Genomic DNA, 19,132 nt, shown 5'->3' with positions numbered 1-19,132 from the left:
TTGCTGGACCTGACATCGAAAACTTATGAAGAATGAAAATTTCAAAACAAAAATGAAAAAAATGAGAAAGAGGCATGAAAAGCATTTAAACTTGTTGTAACCAACTTTCAAACTACGAGTATATTGTTGAAGATATGTTGAAAAATTCAAGATCTTGGGCTGTAACGTGAGTTTAAAAGTACATTTTCTCCATTAATATCTAGACTACTTTCCTAAAAATTTGGGTGCAATAAGCGAGGAGTAAGGTAAAAGATTTCATCAAGACACAAAGATAATGGAAATGCGATACCAATGGAGATGGAGTGTAAACATGATCGCGGAGTATTGCTGGATGTTGAAACAAGTCTATAAAAGAAAAAGTGGAAAAAAAGAAAGAAAGAGAAAACGTAATTATAATGACTTGTAATTTTTTTGGTATTTTTGGAAACATTTATAATGATTTTAGTTTTCATATTTGTGTATTTCTGGTTTATGTGTCAGTGTCAAGATTAAAACACAAATATATTAAAATTGCATTTTGTGTCATTTTTTTAATCTTTTTGTGAAATAACCCAAGTGATAGAAAAAATGGATGTAATTTTTAAAATCAGAACTAAATCAGTATAATAAAAATATTTTTTTTATTTTAAATAAATAAATATTTATACAAAATTAGTGATTAAAAAAGTATTAAAAAATAAATGAATGTATGTATATGTATTAAAATTTAGAAAAGGTATTTTTAATCGTCATGTTCATGGCCGATTGTTGTCGTTCGCTTCGGTTGGCAGTTTCGTTCGCTGCGGTTGGCAGCGCGCCAGGTTGACAGTTGCGGCGTTGCGGCGTTGCGGCCGGCGGGGCGAAGACGACGTCGCGTGTCACATCCATGTAGGATGCAGAACTCCGGGGGCGGCGGGGTCGGAGGGGGCGCGGCCCACTCGTCGTTCTGGAGGCGCGGCGGCGGCGTCCCCGGCAGGCCGAGCCCCAGGGCGGCGCCCCCCCAGGCGGCAGCCTCGTTCCGCGACTTTCAAGAGTCCGTGGACGACGCTTGGGACTTGGGCGACGACGATATAGTCTCGGGGATGGCCAACGCGAACATATCCAAGGTGATCTCCTTGTCGGCCGCTTGGAGCGTGATCGACTCCCACAGGAGGGAGTCCGAGGCGAACGCCGTCGCCAATGAAGTTTCGGCATCCGTTCCCGCGCGGGCGCCCGCCGTCGAGCCTCCGCAGCCCCCTCAGCCGCCGGCTCCTCCGGCGAGGCACTATCCGGGTCGGCCCGAACAAGTCCGTCCCGGTACGTTCGCCGCTAAGGAAGATAACTACGAATCCAAGCTGGAGCGGTTCAACCAGCTCAAGGAGAGCGAGGTGCTAGATATAAACGAACTGAAACAACTCAGCTGGTCTGGTGTGCCGGTTAAAGTGAGTATCTTGTACATCCGATCGCAAATTATTAATCTCGGTGAGATTAGAAAAATATAGGAAAACCTAATTTGTGATGATGTATCCCTGATATGTTCTTGCGCATACTCAGCATCAACTCTATGAATACCGTCATTCACCTAGTTACAGAATTTAACTGATTGTTCACTGGTCGCTTATAGAGCAGACGCGACGCTCTCTATTCAAAGCTTGTGTACATGTAAACGTATCGAATTGTTATAGTGAAAAAAGGTTGCCAAATTATGTCTTTTAATTATATTAAAAGTTCTGTCTGGATTGACTTGGAAGTTATGAAAAATTAACATGATAATTTTTTTCATTTTTTTTACAATAAAATATCCGTTCAAGGTAAATATTTAATGTATTAAAAAGAAAAAAGTCATTACATAATTATATTTAAAGTGAACTAATCGTAAATCGTGGCATTACACTGTGTGATACTATCTTAGCTTTAACCGTTTAAGGACGCCGGTTTCCGTTTACGAACGACGATATGATTTGACACGATTCCACCATATTTTCCAACGTTTACATTTGTTCCATCACAGCTGATAGCAAGTAAATGTTCAAATGAAATTTTCTTCTGATATTATTGTTTCAATTTTCCAGATGCTATAATATTTTGAATCTGTCTTCTTCCTAAGCTAAATACAAAGCTGAAATATGCGAAACTCTCTTGTTTTCTGTTTTACTCTGCGCAGCTTATCGTGGTGGTCGTTCAGTTAGTCTTTTATCACCTTCATCCTTATAATTGTCATAATAACAAGACGAATTAAAAATTAATAGTTTAAATGAAAATACATTGGAGGATATTTTATAATTATAAATAAATATACTTCGACATATTTATATACTTTAGTTCTAATTACAATACCTTTAAATAATTAGTAATTATTATTATTTATGTAATATTATTGTATCAATTAATATAGTATGCTTATTACAAAAGAAGGAATAAAATGTTCTAAATTATGGTAGAAAATATTTTTTTAACCGCCGAATAGCCACCTCTCAATTCTTAATGTTTTAAGTTGAAATATCGAATATTTATTTATTTTTTGTTTATTTTAGTGTTATATAAATAAAATTAATAAATTCTTTAAAACTTTTATTTACATAACGAAAGAAGAAAAATAAAATTATAAATATTTTAAAAGTAAAATATAATTTTTTTACATATATAGTTAAAACTTTAAAAATAACATAAAAAAATATATATTATTTTTATTGGGTTATAGCACATGTGGCATTTGATAGTGATTTTGCGATTTTTTTCCTAGGCCAAAAATAACATTTTGGACGATTCTATTCACTTGGTTCTGGGTCATGAATTATCGCAGTATCAGGTTTCTCTCCTAAATACTCCTATATTTGCAAAATAAAAATATAGGAGTATTTAGAACGAAAACAGGAACCCTACTAATATTTTTTTTAATTGAATCGGAACGAAAACCCAAATGAAAAAAACACGGTTTGAAGCCCTCTTAGATTATCATGTTGAAAGAATTACATTTTTTCATAAATATTTTTAAAACCTAACGAATGTTTCAGGTACGCGCTGTGACCTGGCGTCTTCTATCAGGCTACTTGCCCGCTAACTCGGAACGGCGCCAAGAAGTCTTGGAGCGGAAGCGTCTCGATTATTGGCATTTAGTGAAGCAGTATTATGAAGCCGAAAGAGACGACGAAACGTACCGTCAGATTCATATTGACATTCCGCGAATGAGTCCCCTCGTTTCACTGTTCCAACAGACTACCGTGCAAATGATGTTTGAACGCATTCTGTACATATGGGCCATAAGACATCCGGCGTCCGGTTACGTCCAAGGCATCAACGATCTGGTGACACCGTTCTTCATGGTGTTCCTGCAAGAGGTGGTGCCCATCGGGGAGGACTTGGACAACTGGCAAGTAGACACTTTGTCGGAGCAGCAGCGAAGAGTCATCGAAGCCGACTCTTTCTGGTGTCTCTCAAAGTTCCTGGATAGCATTCAAGATAATTATATTTTTGCTCAATTAGGAATACAGCACAAGGTGATTTAATTTTTTATTATTATTTTAATACAGAAATGAGTTCTTATAATTCTTACAATTCTTTCTCCAACACTCTTGTGATGGAGGAAGTGCTTTTGGGCAATAAATTAAATAGTTAGAATTTAAATCTACTTTGGGTCAGAATAAAAATCAAATCTTTGTTAAAATTTTATAAACAGGCTGGTTATAATTATGTTATTTAGGGTCAGAATAAATATCAAATGGTTAGAATAAAAATATAGGACAATCATGGGAATTAAAAAATTATTATAACATTAATAAATATAAATGGGCAATAAATTATTTATTTTAGAAATATTTTAGAAATTATTTATTATATTATTCAGGGTCAGAACTAATATCAAATTCTTAGAATAAAAATAGATCATTATTTAATTCTATTATTCAATAAATAATTTATTTTAGAAATATCTTATAAAATGTCAAAATAGTCAACACTCCATGAATAACTCTCAATAAATCTATTAAATTGTATGTAGAACGTATGATACGCAATGCAGGCTAGCTAACGAGAGCACGTCTCCTCGCGCGCTCAAGAGAAATACTATTGAAACTCTGATAAATATGTAGTACTACGAGGGGGTAGGTCCCGCTCATCCGGCTGTTAAAAGCTGGGTGCCCGCCCATAGGGTTGGACTCGTAGGGCCCAAGTACTGGTAACGGCAGTGGTGCACGCAAAGGATGCTAAAGTAGTTATACTCCCGTATGTATTATAGAATGTGGAAGTTCTACATACAATTAAACAGACAGAGCGACAAACGAAGCGGCGGCGGAGAGCTCTCTTGCTTTGTTGTGATGACCATGTATTATTATGCTGATTAACTGTCAGCATAAAATTGCCGTTGAAGTTAAAATACAGATTATATAATATAAATACTGGCTATTCTTTATAAAGACTGACCAATGAACTGCAATAAATACTGATAAACACCAAAACGATTCTGATTATCTGTCTAAATAATTCTTACCATTTAATATTTATTCTGACCGATGTACTCTAACCTTAAAAATATGAACCCTTTTTTGTGTGGGGCAAGGTGTAGGTTAGTTTGTCATAGAACTCATGTTATTTTGGGGCTTCCTACTCCACTTCTAGACTATACATAAATTTCAGTACGTTTCGTCCCTTTTTTTTATTATTATTAATTATTGAAAAATCTATAGCACATGCTGTGGTGTGAGCTGGTGCATTGTCGTGATGAAGCAGCTGGCGTTGTTTTAGATGCTGTCAGTTTTAATGATTTATTTCACAAATTTTTGGTATAGATATATCTTTTAACTCTGCTACAAATTAATCAGTTTAGGTAAATAGATATAACCTTAAATTGTGAATTATTTAATAAGTCCATGCCACATTTCAGGTCCATCAACTGAGAGAACTGATCTGTCGGATAGATTCGCCGCTGCACCAACACCTCCAAACGCACGGCGTCGACTATCTGCAATTCTCGTTCAGGTGGATGAACAACTTACTGACGAGAGAGCTTCCCTTGTCTTGCACGATCCGTCTGTGGGACACGTACCTCGCCGAATCGGATGGTTTCGCCATATTCCAGTTGTACGTGTGCGCCGCCTTCTTGCTGCACTGGCGCGACAAACTCCTCAAAGAGAAAGACTTTCAAGGGCTGATGATACTGCTGCAGAATGTACCGACGCAGAATTGGCAAGACTCGCACATCGAGATGCTTGTGGCCGAAGCGTATCGGCTCAAGTTCGCTTTTGCCGATGCGCCTAATCATCTTCAAAGTCCGGCTAATAGTCTACCAAAAAATATGTCGGGCGCGAGATGACGGGCGCGGGACGAACTCATCGGTTTCGAAGTCGGCCTCGGTAATCTATATGCTTATCGAAAATGTCAGGCCTAACTGAACAATTATACTGTCGTTGAGGAGTAGTTTTTAATGACGCCACAATTGAATTAAGTGAGATTCCTAGAATCAATCCTAGACTTGTTCGATTTATTTGAAGATATATATCAAATTATAATGTTTCTGGGTAATAAGATAACTCATAGATTGAGAATTTATAGAAGTATTTCTAAAGTATAAATACGACCAGTGTAACAATATGTTGAGCTTATATGATTGCAATTGAGTGAAGTGTTGCGTTGATAAAAATCAATTCAAGGAATCTTATTATTCTAATAAGTATATTTTATCGATTGTATTACATCTGTTATATGTATGTATCAGATTTATTAAACGAGACCTCTGATCTAATATCAAATATTTTTTACAAGTATGGGATTGATACTATGCGTTGCAAATAAACTCATGTCTTTGATATTTTTGTAATTTTTATTATTACATAATATATACTACAGTAATAATGTGTATGTATACTTTTAACAGTTATGAATTATATTTTGTAATGTTTGATTAAGATCTTGTATGTTTTATGTTAATATTTTCAAAATTTACGTTTATTTTAGTTAGTAATCGTACTTCTGTGACAATACTGTTTTTTGTCGTTATTTAAATGTGTAATTTTCGCACGATTGAATTGAGAATGTTAGAATAATTAGTAAATCCACTGAATGTATAGTTATTGTATTTTTTTATGATTAGTCATTTTCAAGTTTTAAATTGTGATTTAACACAATAAGATGCAGCTGCATAAAAATAATTACAATTATAAGTTGATTAAATTGCTTTATTTATTGTTGCAGAAGTAATAAATATATGTTTATATTTTATCTCTAAAACCGTCGTTATGTATCGTTGATGGATATAGAAATATATTTTTAAAACATATTATCACTTTAATAACAGCGTATTTATTGCACTGCATAAATTTCTATAGCTAATATTTCTCGTCATCATATACAGTGATATCTTTGGAATTTTCTCATCAGATATGTATTTTTATTTTATTTTTTATGTACAGGTGCCTTATAAAATATTTTTTAATGCTCATAGTTATCAAAGATCAATATCAATAACGTAATGGATGCGACAGTCGTTTAAAAAAATGTTCGTAATAGATTAATGTTACAAAAAATATTTCAAAGGAGAGATGGATGATATTTTGAGTGTGTGAACTATTGTTTTTGTAGCATTAATAATACACATGACATGAGCATTTAAAAATATGTTTTAGATCATCTGTGTATTATACATATAAGGTTCTAATTGTAGTGTTATTTCGTTTAGTTAATTTTGAACAAAATATGAACGAACAGCCATCGTTTAACATTCATATTGAAACATTTGCCAAAAGCTTTCGATTGATGTAACTTTAATCGACATATCAATGAAGTATGCAAAAAATTTAACAATTTTCAGATAATGTTTAGATAGAGTTATTCAAATTGTCAAATTGAAATGTAAATAATGTCATGCAAAGTATATAAGTGGGTTCTGCGGAATTCCAGGGTAGTTTTAAGGCGCATTTGATATGCAATATTTCGTTTTGGTGATTTGGCGAGTGGATTATATTTTGTCGGAAGCGTGTTTGTTGTTGTATTTTTTTCGGTTGCGTATATTTTAATTTATTGTATGGATAAAATATGATAACGAACGGAAAGACTGTTGTAAGCTTTGAAAGACGTTTTTTAAAGCACGAAATTAGATCAAAAGCTCATCAGAAATATGTCTAATTAAGATTCAGAATTGTATATTATATACTTGTTTTTATTTTATCATTTTTATTAGGATTGTTTTTTATTCGACAATAAATTAAAATGTACTGCGACGACACTGAAAGAAATATTGTGATAAAATTTATATGAAATATATTATATATTTAAAAAAAGACTTGTAATTTTACATTGCTTATAAAATATCCCTTGTACTAGTGTAATGGTCGTTTGTCTAATGTATCCGGACATCTGAAATGTTTACTTTCGTGTCACTGGTGATATATCGACTGACCTCGGAGCTTCTCATTATTACGTTTATTTTGCACTAATCGTTAGTTTCGCGACTACGATATGATGATATCGTCAACAGGTAATTATTAAAAATTATATTTTTATTAAACTGTTTATCAAAATTATAAAGTAGATAATTAAAATTTATTAAATTAAGTTTATTTAATCTACTGAAGTTCATATCATTAAGGAATAGGATTATAATTATTTAAAAATAAACTCATACATTAACCCTTTGCACTCGTAATCGTTTTTGCACTAGGTAAGTAGCCAACTCGAGAAAAATTAAAAATTAAAGTTATATATTATATGTAGAGCATAAATATTAATAAACTAATACCAAACACGACGAAATCAGAACAAATACTTGCATTTCTCTGAATTATATTTTAATTTTTTTAAATTCTCTCAAGTACCATTGGTTGACAATCCATAACAATAAATTAACACAATAGGGTGACGACCCATTTTAAAATATTTTTGGGACCGAAAAATATTTTATAGAAAAAAAATAATACTAATATAATTCAAACTTTCAATTACAATTTAAAGGTTAAAAGTTCTAAAAAAATCAATATATTTCACACTGCTCAGTTTCAAATTAAGGATTAACAATAATAATTTAATTTTTTTATTTTTCTCTACAATGTATTCTAGATTGATATAATACTAATAAAATATCAAACACGTATATATCCTTTGGTTGTTTTAAGAATGTATTACTAGCGGCGTAAGGTAATCAAATTCTCACCATTATAATTACAATACATAGCTGAAATATTTTACTTTTCCTCTTTTATTTATCTTCAATGATAAAAGTATATTATTTTTGTTCATGTTGTCCATCTAGGGTTAACTTAAAAAAAGTGCAATCATACCGTTTTTGCTCCAAGTGATACATTTTTAGATTAACCAGATTTTTATTTGATATAAAAGCTGCACAAAAGCAATATATGTATAATAATAATGTGCGTACATAGCGATGTGCGAGTTTATTTTTATAAATACAAGGTTTAATAATAGGCAGCTGCTGCATTGCTCGGTCTTCTATGGGTCGTTTCGGTCGATATTTGGCGTGGCCCTGCTTGATGCGAGTTCAGATAAACTCGTTTATTCCAAGTCGGAAGCGAAGTGGTGGTAGGATTAAGTTTATGATGCAAGTGAGTTTATATGCTGTGCTCAACCTTAAATACCTTTTTAGAATTAGAGAAAATTTTTCGCCCTTCCAGTTCTTAATTGTCTGGCTAATGCGATGACTTTGGGTGGAAACAAATTACGAATGTTTGTCTAATAAATATCTAATCTATTTATTTTCAAAAATCATTGAAAAATACACACATAATTAACATGATCATTGGTAACTGAACTAAATTAAAACAAATTAAAAAATATGTAATTCTTAATAAATGCTTAAAGTAAATTGATTTATCACCTATTTTTGTTAAATATTTATTTAATAAAAAAAATATAATAAACTCAATTTAATCAGACAGAAAAAATACAGCACAGACCTTTCTTCGCATAGAATCTTCAATATAATTGGTTTCCGCTGGATACCACTTGAAAAACGATTTCACTTCTATATGCTTATTATTTTTAACGAAAAAAAATTCAATCATCAGTTTAGTATGTTTAAGGTAGTAAACTAAACAAAACTACAATATCTAATAAAATATAATATTAATATTAACTTCCTAATATTTTTAATAATATTTTTTTATAAAAACTTGAAAAGTATTGGGGAGATCTCAGATTTAATTGTCCACAAAATGAGGAATTTAATAAAGGCAATTTTAAAATAATTATGTTGCCAATATCTTGGTTGGTTTACGACCCCAGATTTATAACACGACCACTTATCGATAGAGCTTTTGCAGTGTAGTTGTTTTCCGAACACGGTGCTCAATGCACCATTGTTTAATAGCTTTTGAGTGTCGTTTATCTATCTAATATATAGTACATAAAATATTAGTTTAATAATACCACATCTTGACTTATATAAAATTATGGATAATGAAAATCCTACTCAGCGGGAAAGTGAAAATCTTTGAAGATTACCTGATCCGTCGGAGGAAGAGGTACGTAATATAATTTTATTTACATATATACGCAATACACTATAATCTTAGCAATATGGATATGTTGTAAATATGCATTGTATATGATTAAAAAAAGTATTATAAAATCGAATATCACGTGTGAGATTTTTTAAGATAAGCACGAAATTTTTATTAATCACGTGTGTTTTTGTTGATGTTGTTTGTTAAATTATCTTTTTAGGCTAAATACAAAGCCTGAGAAAGAGATGGCAGAAGGAGAAGTGGCAGTTGCTAGAGCTCATGCCTTCGTACTGTTCGTCTCAAGGATTGTGGGTTTGGCTCCTGTGCAGTTCAACCGACTCACAAAGCCTTTTAAGGACGTGCCTTCTAAATGGTCTTTAATTATATCGAAAAAATACTGTATCATCAGCTGTTTCATCTTCACTGTTTTGGGTATGTTATTTTTACATCAAACTGTGATAAAATTATTGACAAATTAAACATTTCAAAAGATCTTTTTCATAGTAAAGTCAGCATTATGTGGCCACTAGATTTTAATATAAATATATTTATTTATTACAATATAAACTATATAGGCTATAAACATTTATTTTAGCAGTATACATTTAAGATTTAGAAACCTAATTTTTTTTGTTTTTAAAGATGCAATTAAGCATATAAAGATTTTATATACGAGGAGCGGTTGATAATTAGTTGATGAGTGAATAACATCTCGGAACAAATATTAGGTGGTCCGTAAAATATTTCCAATTATTAACACAATTGTTTAGTCACGAGATCTCTCTTCTATTGTAATACAAAATAGAGTGTTTGGCGTACTTTAGAGATATTGTATTCGATTGTTCGAAATCGTTAATGAATGACCTTCAATTATAATAAATTGTGCAAGTGATAAAAACACAGTTTGATATGTATTATGTCATTAAAAAACATAAATATAATTTTATGTTTGTCAAGGTCGAGTGTTATATTTTACATATATAATACATCTTTGTAGCAAATGATTGTATAGTGTAATTATAAATAATATTTTAAATACAATTTGGCCCTTTCTTATTATGTGATAAAAATAAGAGTCTAATTTGTACATAATAAAAATATAATTGGTCAAAAATGTTACATACATATGATACTACTTAATTATTTTATAGTCTCAAAAGCCATGCATTTAGAATTTGATATCGAAATGGATATTTGACAGTTCGCTAATTGCCTTTCAGAATATAAGACTCATTATCTTTCAGGGCTGAAATAAAATCAATATTTTGGATTATTAGAGACAATAAAATATCTTATTATTATAGTCCATTTTTTTTGTCTTTAATACAACTTGTATCGAATATATTATATTTCTTATATATCTTAAAGTATTTAAATATGTTTTTTAGAGGAACTTTAAAATAGCTATTTGAATAATAAACACTTAATTCATTACTCATTAAAGTAAATAAATGTATATGATACGTTTTAAGGGATGTTTAGATATTATTTTATTAGTATAAATAGTACAAATACAAATATTTATCAGTATATGATTTCACATTTATCCTAATATCATAATACCACATAAAATAAATATTTAGTCCAATTATGCTTGGAATATGCCACATTTGGGATTATCTTTCCAGACGACGTGAAAGATTAAGAAGAGGAATGAATAATTTATTCACCTTTCGTGAGGAATTTTATCTCCGCACGTTTGTTTATTCCACGCCATCATTTTAATATTCTACAGGTGCTACCATAAAAAAATGAAATAAATTGGCAAAAGCATAATCTCTACGGATTTCTTTAGCACTTTCGAACACTTTTATTCCTCCGGCAACAATAACATTAATTCCTGAATTATTCAGCTAATATTTAGAATCTGAGTCCCTTGCCATAAGAGAGGTACTTTATATTCCAAACGCAGCTACCATCAAACTTTGATTGCTATGACATGAACCTCATAAACGGGTCATGTAAATTGCTTCCGAAGAGATGGTCAATCAGACGAGTGCTCCGGAAGTTTTATGATAATACTTTTTTTTAAAGGTTTAGGTTGGGATTTGATTGTTGTTTTACTGTGTAGTGATCTTCAGCATTTACGGATTGAGTCGAGAGCTTCGCACGCCGCCTAATATGTCTGTGCGCTTGAGGAGTATGACGGCTCGAGTTGTGGGCTCTGGAGATGTATCAGCTGTGCTAGTCACTTCGGCTGTTGGAATTTATGGTGCACCAAACCGATTAAAGAGGCTGCTGAAAGTGTTAGAGCTTCTATCAAAGGTATGTTATATGAATATTACTTATTTTAATTAGTAGTTAATAAGATTGCCAATTCTCAATCCAGTACAAGACTTCATAATCCGTTTCTTTTGTGCAACTTGTTTATGTTTATTGCAATGATGTTATGTACAAGTGAAATGTGTTAAATGATGCAGTGAATTAAATCCTGGCTAAAGAAGTGCTGTTCATGATTAAGATAGAAGTGTGTTTATCAGTGACAATCACTGATAAACACATTATTTGAAGAAAAACATATTTAGCTTGGTTAAGGAAGTAGATTAACAATATTTTATGTAATTATACATGGCTCACAGATCCATTGCGCATCGAGAAATATAATCTTAACATTAAAGGGGTATAATATTAATACTAAACATTTCTGTCGAAGAGTGTATAAATAAAAAAACAACCCGAACACTAGAATCAATATTTTACGAGGGTGTTTTTCGCGTTTTAAGTGGTTGTGAAACAATTTTTTTTTGGCACGGTGGAGGGTGGTGTAATCCCTCGTCGCGGTAAAACACTTAGTAAAATTCCATAATATCCGCAAGTCCATTAACGTCAAGCTCGCGTCAATGGAAAATTATATGGCGACGTCTTGGGAAGGGAGACTATGTGACGTCTTCCCCAAAGAATATTCGATTCTATAAAAAATACTGTCATTGTTATATTATATGTGTTTATACTCTGATTTATATTATTAAATATGCTTTTAGGTGGATAATAGTCTGGGAGTCAAAATGGTTTATAAGAAAGAAAAAAAATTGTGCATCATTATAATCGTTGTGCTGATTGCTTGGACTTGTTTACTCATCGACGACTTTAGTCTGTATGAAAAGATAGCTGAAAGTACTAACAGTCAATGTAAGTATTAGGGGTACCCATAAGTAATGTCGTATTTTTTAATGAAACTCAAATTTATTTTTTTAATTATTTATTTAATATATTTATACAAAATTATTTCCATGATTTGCGATGACTTTGCTCCATCTATTTTGTAAATCAAAAATTCCTTTCTTATACAATTCTGTAGGTTTAGAGTCGAAAAAGGACGAAAGGGTCGATTTTATCTCATCTTGTGTTTTGAATTTTTTTTCTTTTAAGAAATGTTCCAATGAGCGAAAAATATGGTAGTTAGTTGGTGCCATATCTGGAGAATAGGCCGGAAGCAATAAAGACCTCAAATTCAATTCGTCCATTTTTTTTTTGGTCAAACCAGCTGAGCGTTGTCATGCAGGAGGATTAGCTTTTCGTTTATATTCACTAAAGCTGGTATTTTTTTACGCAACTTAGCGCTTAAGTGTTTTAATTGGTCACAGTACTCTTGTGATGTTAAAATATCGCCTTGTTTTAATAATTCATAATAAATTATTACTTTTGCATCCCACCATACACAAAATACCACTTTTTTTTGGTGTAATCCAAGTTTTGGGATCGGGGCTGCTTTATCTCCTTGATTTAACCATTGTTTCTTTTTGTAGCGTTTGAATAGAGTACCCATTTCTCGTCTCCCGTGATAAAATTATGCAAAAACGAGCTCGACTATTTTTTTTAAACAATAGTTCGCAGATAGTTCGCCTCGAGTGCCTGTTACGGTCGGTCAACGCATGTAGGACTCAGATTCCTTTTTTTCACATCTTCTCCATATTTTCAAGCACCTTTGAGTTGTCGACAATGAAGTACAGACTTGACTCGATAATTCCTTGATGGTGAGACTAGGATTTTTGTCTATGTCTTCTCTTAGGGCTGCTTCATCCCCTTCACGGGGTTGTTCACTTTTCAGCTCATTTTTTAAATCAAAATTTCCCGATTTAAATTTATTAAACCATTTTTTCCATTCCTGGATAGTTAATGCGCCTTAATAAACCTCGCAAATGTTTCTTGTTGCCTCCAATGCGTTTTTTTTTGCATAAAACTGAAAAAGCATGCAACTTCGCAAATATTCTTCAGATGGACACGTCTCTATCATTATTAAAAGGGACACGTAAAAAATTTTTTTTTCTCCGCAAAATGAAGATAAAGACCTTTCACAACACACCAAATATTCGGATACGTCTTTCTTAGCCAAATGACTGAATGCAACTAACCTAAAACCATGCTTTCTGAAAATACGACATTACTTATGGGTACCCCTAATATGTATGGAATTGTTTATAAATAGCTTCATTATTTTCATACTTAACTCTATGTACACATGATGCAAAGTAAAAAAAAAGTTTTAATAAATAAATTTAAAATGGTCAGACATATTTACGCTTGCTACACCTTAAATATTATTTCTGGGGTTAATAAAATTATTTTTTAATTATATAAATATGTATTCTGTTACATTTTTTTAAGTTACGTTGCTGCAAAATTATTTGCCATTTTATTTGCTGTACTACGTGGTTGTGATGCTGGAGGTGCAGTTCGCTTTCCTGGCATATTCCATTTATATACGCCTAAAGAGGCTCAACGAAGTATTAGCGACGACCGGAAGAAATTTGTCCTTGGTAAAAGGTATATAAAGTACGAGTTTTTCCATTCTATTTTATCCTGCACGTGAAAGCAGGAAACGTGACCGAAATTAATTTGACAGTCTTTTATGACGCTGTGAAAAACTTTCAGATCGAATCCTTGTGGATTCCAAGAGAAATATTTCGCTCGTTGCTGAGAGTAGCAACAAAAATGGTTATATTTTTATCCTTCAACAATTAAATAGATAGAAAGTAATTTATTATATATGACGATATTATTAATCATAGATACAAAAATGGAGGATTTGCCAACGACTAACACTGAAGTATTTGTCATCAAAATGAGTCTACATGACGTGGGACCTAAAAAGATGGGCAATTTTGTGGACACTCTGGGATTTGTGACAGGTAACGAATCATTTCATGTCAGATTTTTATTAAAATGTAGCAATAATTAAGAATGATTTATACGCTTTATATTTATTTATAATATATCTCATTGCTTTGTGTCGAAATGGTTGCAATTTTTTTATCACATCTTCTCTAAAAAAATAAGGTTCTACAATATTTTAATTGAAATAATGATTTTATATATATTCAATAAAAATTTATCTTAATCTGATTAATTATCATAATATTTTAAATCTTTTTTAATATATTATCAAAGGATTTATATTTTTTTAATTATCATCAATATATATTTTACAGTATTTAATTATATTAACCAATTCTATTTTGCACCCATTAATTATTACTTCCGCATTTTCTTCAATATCTCCCTTACTATTTAATAAAATTAATTTCAATTTAAATTTTTTAAGCAATCATTAACCAGTTTTAATAATTAATAATATTAATGTCACTAATTTACAAACTTTGATTTAGGTCTGGTATCTCACTACTTACTTAGTAGTGTTTGTATTTACTCCACTGTAACGCATTGGGCTTACGCCTGTCATGTTGCAATGAAAGATTTACAATAAATAAAAATAAAGTGCATACAAAAATACATTATTTTAATTATAAGCTCTGTTATTTTCTTTGAAGCAAATATCTAGATTAATTTTTTTAAATAATATGATATTTATGTAAGAAAGTGAAAAACTTTTTTTGCAATTTTTTAGATAAGTAATTAATGAATTATTAATTTATTATATAGCCTAATTTTATTTTATTTTAAAATATAGCCTGAATTTTGTTGATATTTAAGATTGTACTTTCACTGACGTAAACAATCACTTTTTTTGTGTTCTCCTTTGATTGATTGATTGTCGCGTATTTTTTTAGTAAAAAAAGTGCTTGATGTCTAAGAAAAATGTTAGTTTTTTGCGATTCCCTTATTTTTACTATATGGAAAATTTTTTATGAAACGCTTGTTGATATTGACATACAAAAATAAAAATACATATTTTTATTGTTATAATTTGTTATTAAAAATATTTTTTTAATATAAATACGACATTTAATACGCATCCTACAGTCTACATATTAAATTATATCACACCATAGTAGCTTCTCACAATAATCTAATAATTGCTATTTGACTCATTTCAGACGAGGACAACGTGACTTCTCAGGAACCGGCCGAATGTATAAGACGACTCTCTGACTTGCACGGTGTCCTTTGTGCTGCTGCACGCGAAGTGGACACCAGTTTTGGACTTCCTGTCTTGATCATCTTGATTAGTACTCTACTGCATCTGATCGTGACGCCTTACTTCCTAATTTTGGAAGTGGGTAAGCACTGAGACTAAAAATTGCCACCGATTAAGGACGTGAATCACTTGCGGTCGTGACCGGGAGCACATTCTACCATTTTTTTACTTGTATCTATTATACGGATTTTATGCTTCTTTGTTTCTCTTCTACTTATATGAAGTAGGCAGTACTACAATACGCAATTAGAGAATATTTTAAAATGATTATAAATGGATTTTATGTAATGGATGATTAACTCATAATATGTTAAGTATATGTCTCTTTCGTCATTCATTTTTTATTAAGGATTAAAGTAAGATCTCATTTATCGATTATTGGTATAGAATAAATCTGTAAAAGTCATGGATGCATTTAAAACAACAATCGTTGCACTAACACGATAATGCACCGGCACACACCGCAGCACGAGCAATGTATTAAGATGAGAAATAAATGTTGGTAGCTCTGTTATACTGCTGAAGAATTTGACTCGCATGTTAAAAGGCGTTGTGCCAATCATAAAATAAGAAAGTAGATAAATCATAAGAACAATCGCCCAATCTGATGCTTGATACAAAAGCTGTCATGTAATAATTATTTCTCAGTGGTGTACATACGCTTATAATATAAATATTTATTTAAACAACATTTTAGGTAAACACAAAATATGCCAGTACACGTAAAGTGTCGATCGTGAATGATTACATGAATCATACAATTTATAGGTGCTAGATTGTAAATCACGCAGTGGCGTTGTTTTTCCATTGTTCACATAAATAGTGACACAGATAAGCATCGTGTTTTAAGCACACTAAGCACAAATCGCACTCTCATTATCCCTATTGAACTGAAAAACGCAATTTTATTTATATATAATGATAGGCGGACCTCGTCGACCTCACAATTTGATCCTACAGTTCCTATGGTGTACTGCTCATGGTCTAAGATTGTTCATGTTAGTCGAACCATGCCACCGAACCAAAAAAGAGGTATTTCATATTTGAGCTAAAATATTTATTAGTCAACATTAACGCACGTCGTTTTACAGGCAGCCAAGACCGGAGACATTGTTGGAGAAATGCTGGGACATTGGAAGGCAAATAGCGTCGTTTTGAGAAGATTAGAATTGTTCTCTAGGCAACTTTTGCATCGTTCTCCGGACTTTACAGCTTTGGGAGTTAGTAGCTTAGATCGTCCGCTTATAGCTAGTGTAAGTATATATAGATTTATACATAGCTTTAATATTTAAAAAAAATAATATAAGACTGACCAAATTTTTTTTACGATGCTTGAAGCCTTAGAAGTTTATCTGGCATTTTTTTATTAATTTATCACACACCAGATAATGCAATGTCATGTAAAGAAATCGGTGTCGGTTATGACAGAAATTATAAAAAGTAGTTTCGGTCCGTCTCTTATTGCTAACAGTATTACTAATAATCGTAATTATGTTTGATTCTATATATTTATAGGTAACTGCAGCAGTGACGACCTATCTAGTAATACTGATTCAATTTCAAAAGCAAGATGATGAAGAAAAACATTGAGTATCTAATTATTCGAATCACATATATTTATTTTTATAATATATAATTATTCCTATTAAATATTTATATTTATTATACAATTAGCGATAGTGTGTGTAAATAAATAATGGCATATCGTTTGTGTGTTTATTTGCCTCATTACTCATTGATCTGAGTCACATGAATGAATCATGGGGTTAGCGAGGGTGAATGTTTTTTTTTTCGGAACATCGTTTGTGCTTTCATGGGTAGAAATGACAAATCTGGCTGCTCGTTACGTCACCATAAACGCTATACATAAGTTTCGTGCTATAAACGTTTTGAATAGTGGATGAATTTTGTATAAATTATATAAAATCATTCAGTTCACGTTAGACCACGGCGCTACCCTCTGATTGGTTGAAAGTGCAGTTCTACTGCAAGGGTTGGCAAAATTAAAATATTTAAAAAATCAAGATTTTAATATGATTTAGTTTGGAGATTATCTAGATTAATTCATTCCTTAAATGTTATGTAAAAACTCTTTATTGATTTTTTGAGTAAAAAGAGTAGTTTTGATAAGGCCTATAACAACGGTAATAAACTTGATATAACTAAATTATCATAGCCGTTTAAAAATCAAACAAGGGTTAATAAAATCAATAAAAAAATATACGTTATGTATATTTATCAGGGCTGTGGAGTCGTTAAAAAAAAACACGACTCCGACTCCGACTCCAATTCCGATATTTACCAACAACACGACTCCACTCCGACTCCGACTCCGACTTCGACTCCGACTCAAAAAAGTTTAATTTTATCAGGTATTTTTGGTGTTTTTCTACAAGTTTAATATTCATACGCTATACACATTCATTATTACGCAATTAAAAATTGATAAATTTCATAATTTAAAAAATGCTCGGAGTCGCTCATTTTTCACGACTCCGACTCCGACTCCAACTCCGGCCAAAACACCACGACTCCACGACTCCAACTCCGACTCCGACTCCGACTCCACAGCCCTGATATTTATACTAGCTGTCAGTATCTCACTATCGTGAGGTACCGAAGCTAGCGAGTGTGGGACTACCGGACCCTCAACTTTTTGGGTTTTAAATACTATTTTTGTTTTAAAGGGTCTTATTTTCAAAACTTGCGTAAATTTACTATGACCAAAATGATCATCCATCAACAAGGAAACAAGACAATAGAGTAAACCATCGTTATGAGCAGAAAAAATCACATAAATAACATGCAGGTGTTCCTACAGTAATATATATTCTCCGTCATTGAGAGAATATTTATTTGTTGCAAAACGGTCACGGATATAATAAATCATGATTCCCGTTGCAATATACGGCCTTGAACAATCCACATGATTCCCGTTGCAATATACGGCCTTGAACAATGCCCATCGAGTGAATGTCGCTTTTTAAAGGCGTATACCTATTTCGCTGTTCTAAGAAACGAGTACATCTATTGGCTGGATGATCGCTGCATGAATGTGATTCGTCAGAATGCTTTGCAGCCCTGGATACGTAAGCCTGGACTTCGATGAGGAGAAGTCAGTCACAAGCAGCTACTCGCAATCCGACTCCGTCGGACACTCGAATACGATCATGGACGCACACAGCTTCTGCGCTGTCACACCAGTCAGAACTCTAAGGATCGTCTACTGACATCATCCTTCCGCCAGCTTATCCACCACCGCTCGGATAAAACATCTCGTCATTTATCGTCTGTCGCAACATATGTAAATATAATGTAATAAAACTAGTTTTCACCAAATGTCTTACTT

General features: G+C 32.2%; 2 protein-coding genes across 2 annotated transcripts; both read left to right on the top strand.

The window, feature by feature from the left end:
- The first annotated feature begins 763 nt into the window (after window positions 1–763).
- Window positions 764–6,378, top strand: Tbc1d22 (TBC1 domain family member 22). The gene is made up of 3 exons (XM_088191556.1): window positions 764–1,400; window positions 2,973–3,455; window positions 4,838–6,378. Exons 1-3 carry the CDS (start codon window positions 873–875, stop codon window positions 5,264–5,266), a joined length of 1,440 nt encoding a protein of 479 aa, XP_088047682.1. The 5' UTR covers window positions 764–872; the 3' UTR covers window positions 5,267–6,378.
- A 3,355-nt stretch (window positions 6,379–9,733) lies between these two features.
- Window positions 9,734–17,467, top strand: LOC148238507 (gustatory receptor for sugar taste 43a-like). The gene is made up of 9 exons (XM_088205077.1): window positions 9,734–9,839; window positions 11,479–11,672; window positions 12,389–12,536; window positions 14,013–14,171; window positions 14,417–14,536; window positions 15,683–15,865; window positions 16,709–16,815; window positions 16,875–17,036; window positions 17,299–17,467. The coding sequence occupies exons 2-9, from the start codon at window positions 11,529–11,531 to the stop codon at window positions 17,371–17,373; spliced, it is 1,098 nt and encodes a 365-aa protein (XP_088061203.1). The 5' UTR covers window positions 9,734–9,839; window positions 11,479–11,528; the 3' UTR covers window positions 17,374–17,467.
- The last annotated feature ends 1,665 nt before the right edge of the window (window positions 17,468–19,132 follow it).

Source organism: Plectrocnemia conspersa, unplaced genomic scaffold (assembly GCF_051122295.1).
Source record: "Plectrocnemia conspersa isolate PC_06_02 unplaced genomic scaffold, ASM5112229v1 ptg000001l, whole genome shotgun sequence".
Lineage (NCBI taxonomy): Eukaryota > Metazoa > Arthropoda > Insecta > Trichoptera > Polycentropodidae > Plectrocnemia > Plectrocnemia conspersa.
This window is presented reverse-complemented; position numbering and strand designations above follow the sequence as displayed.

Excerpts from the sequence above, each read along its gene's own strand:
- Tbc1d22 (XM_088191556.1), top strand. The coding sequence starts at position 873 with ATGCAGAACTCCGGGGGCGGCGGGGTCGGAGGGGGCGCGGCCCACTCG. Across the intron at positions 1,401-2,972 it reads GGTCTGGTGTGCCGGTTAAA|GTACGCGCTGTGACCTGGCG; the intron begins GTGAGTATCTTG and ends CGAATGTTTCAG. Across the intron at positions 3,456-4,837 it reads AATTAGGAATACAGCACAAG|GTCCATCAACTGAGAGAACT; the intron begins GTGATTTAATTT and ends GCCACATTTCAG.
- LOC148238507 (XM_088205077.1), top strand. The coding sequence starts at position 11,529 with ATGTCTGTGCGCTTGAGGAGTATGACGGCTCGAGTTGTGGGCTCTGGA. Across the intron at positions 11,673-12,388 it reads TGTTAGAGCTTCTATCAAAG|GTGGATAATAGTCTGGGAGT; the intron begins GTATGTTATATG and ends ATATGCTTTTAG. Across the intron at positions 16,816-16,874 it reads GCCACCGAACCAAAAAAGAG|GCAGCCAAGACCGGAGACAT; the intron begins GTATTTCATATT and ends GTCGTTTTACAG.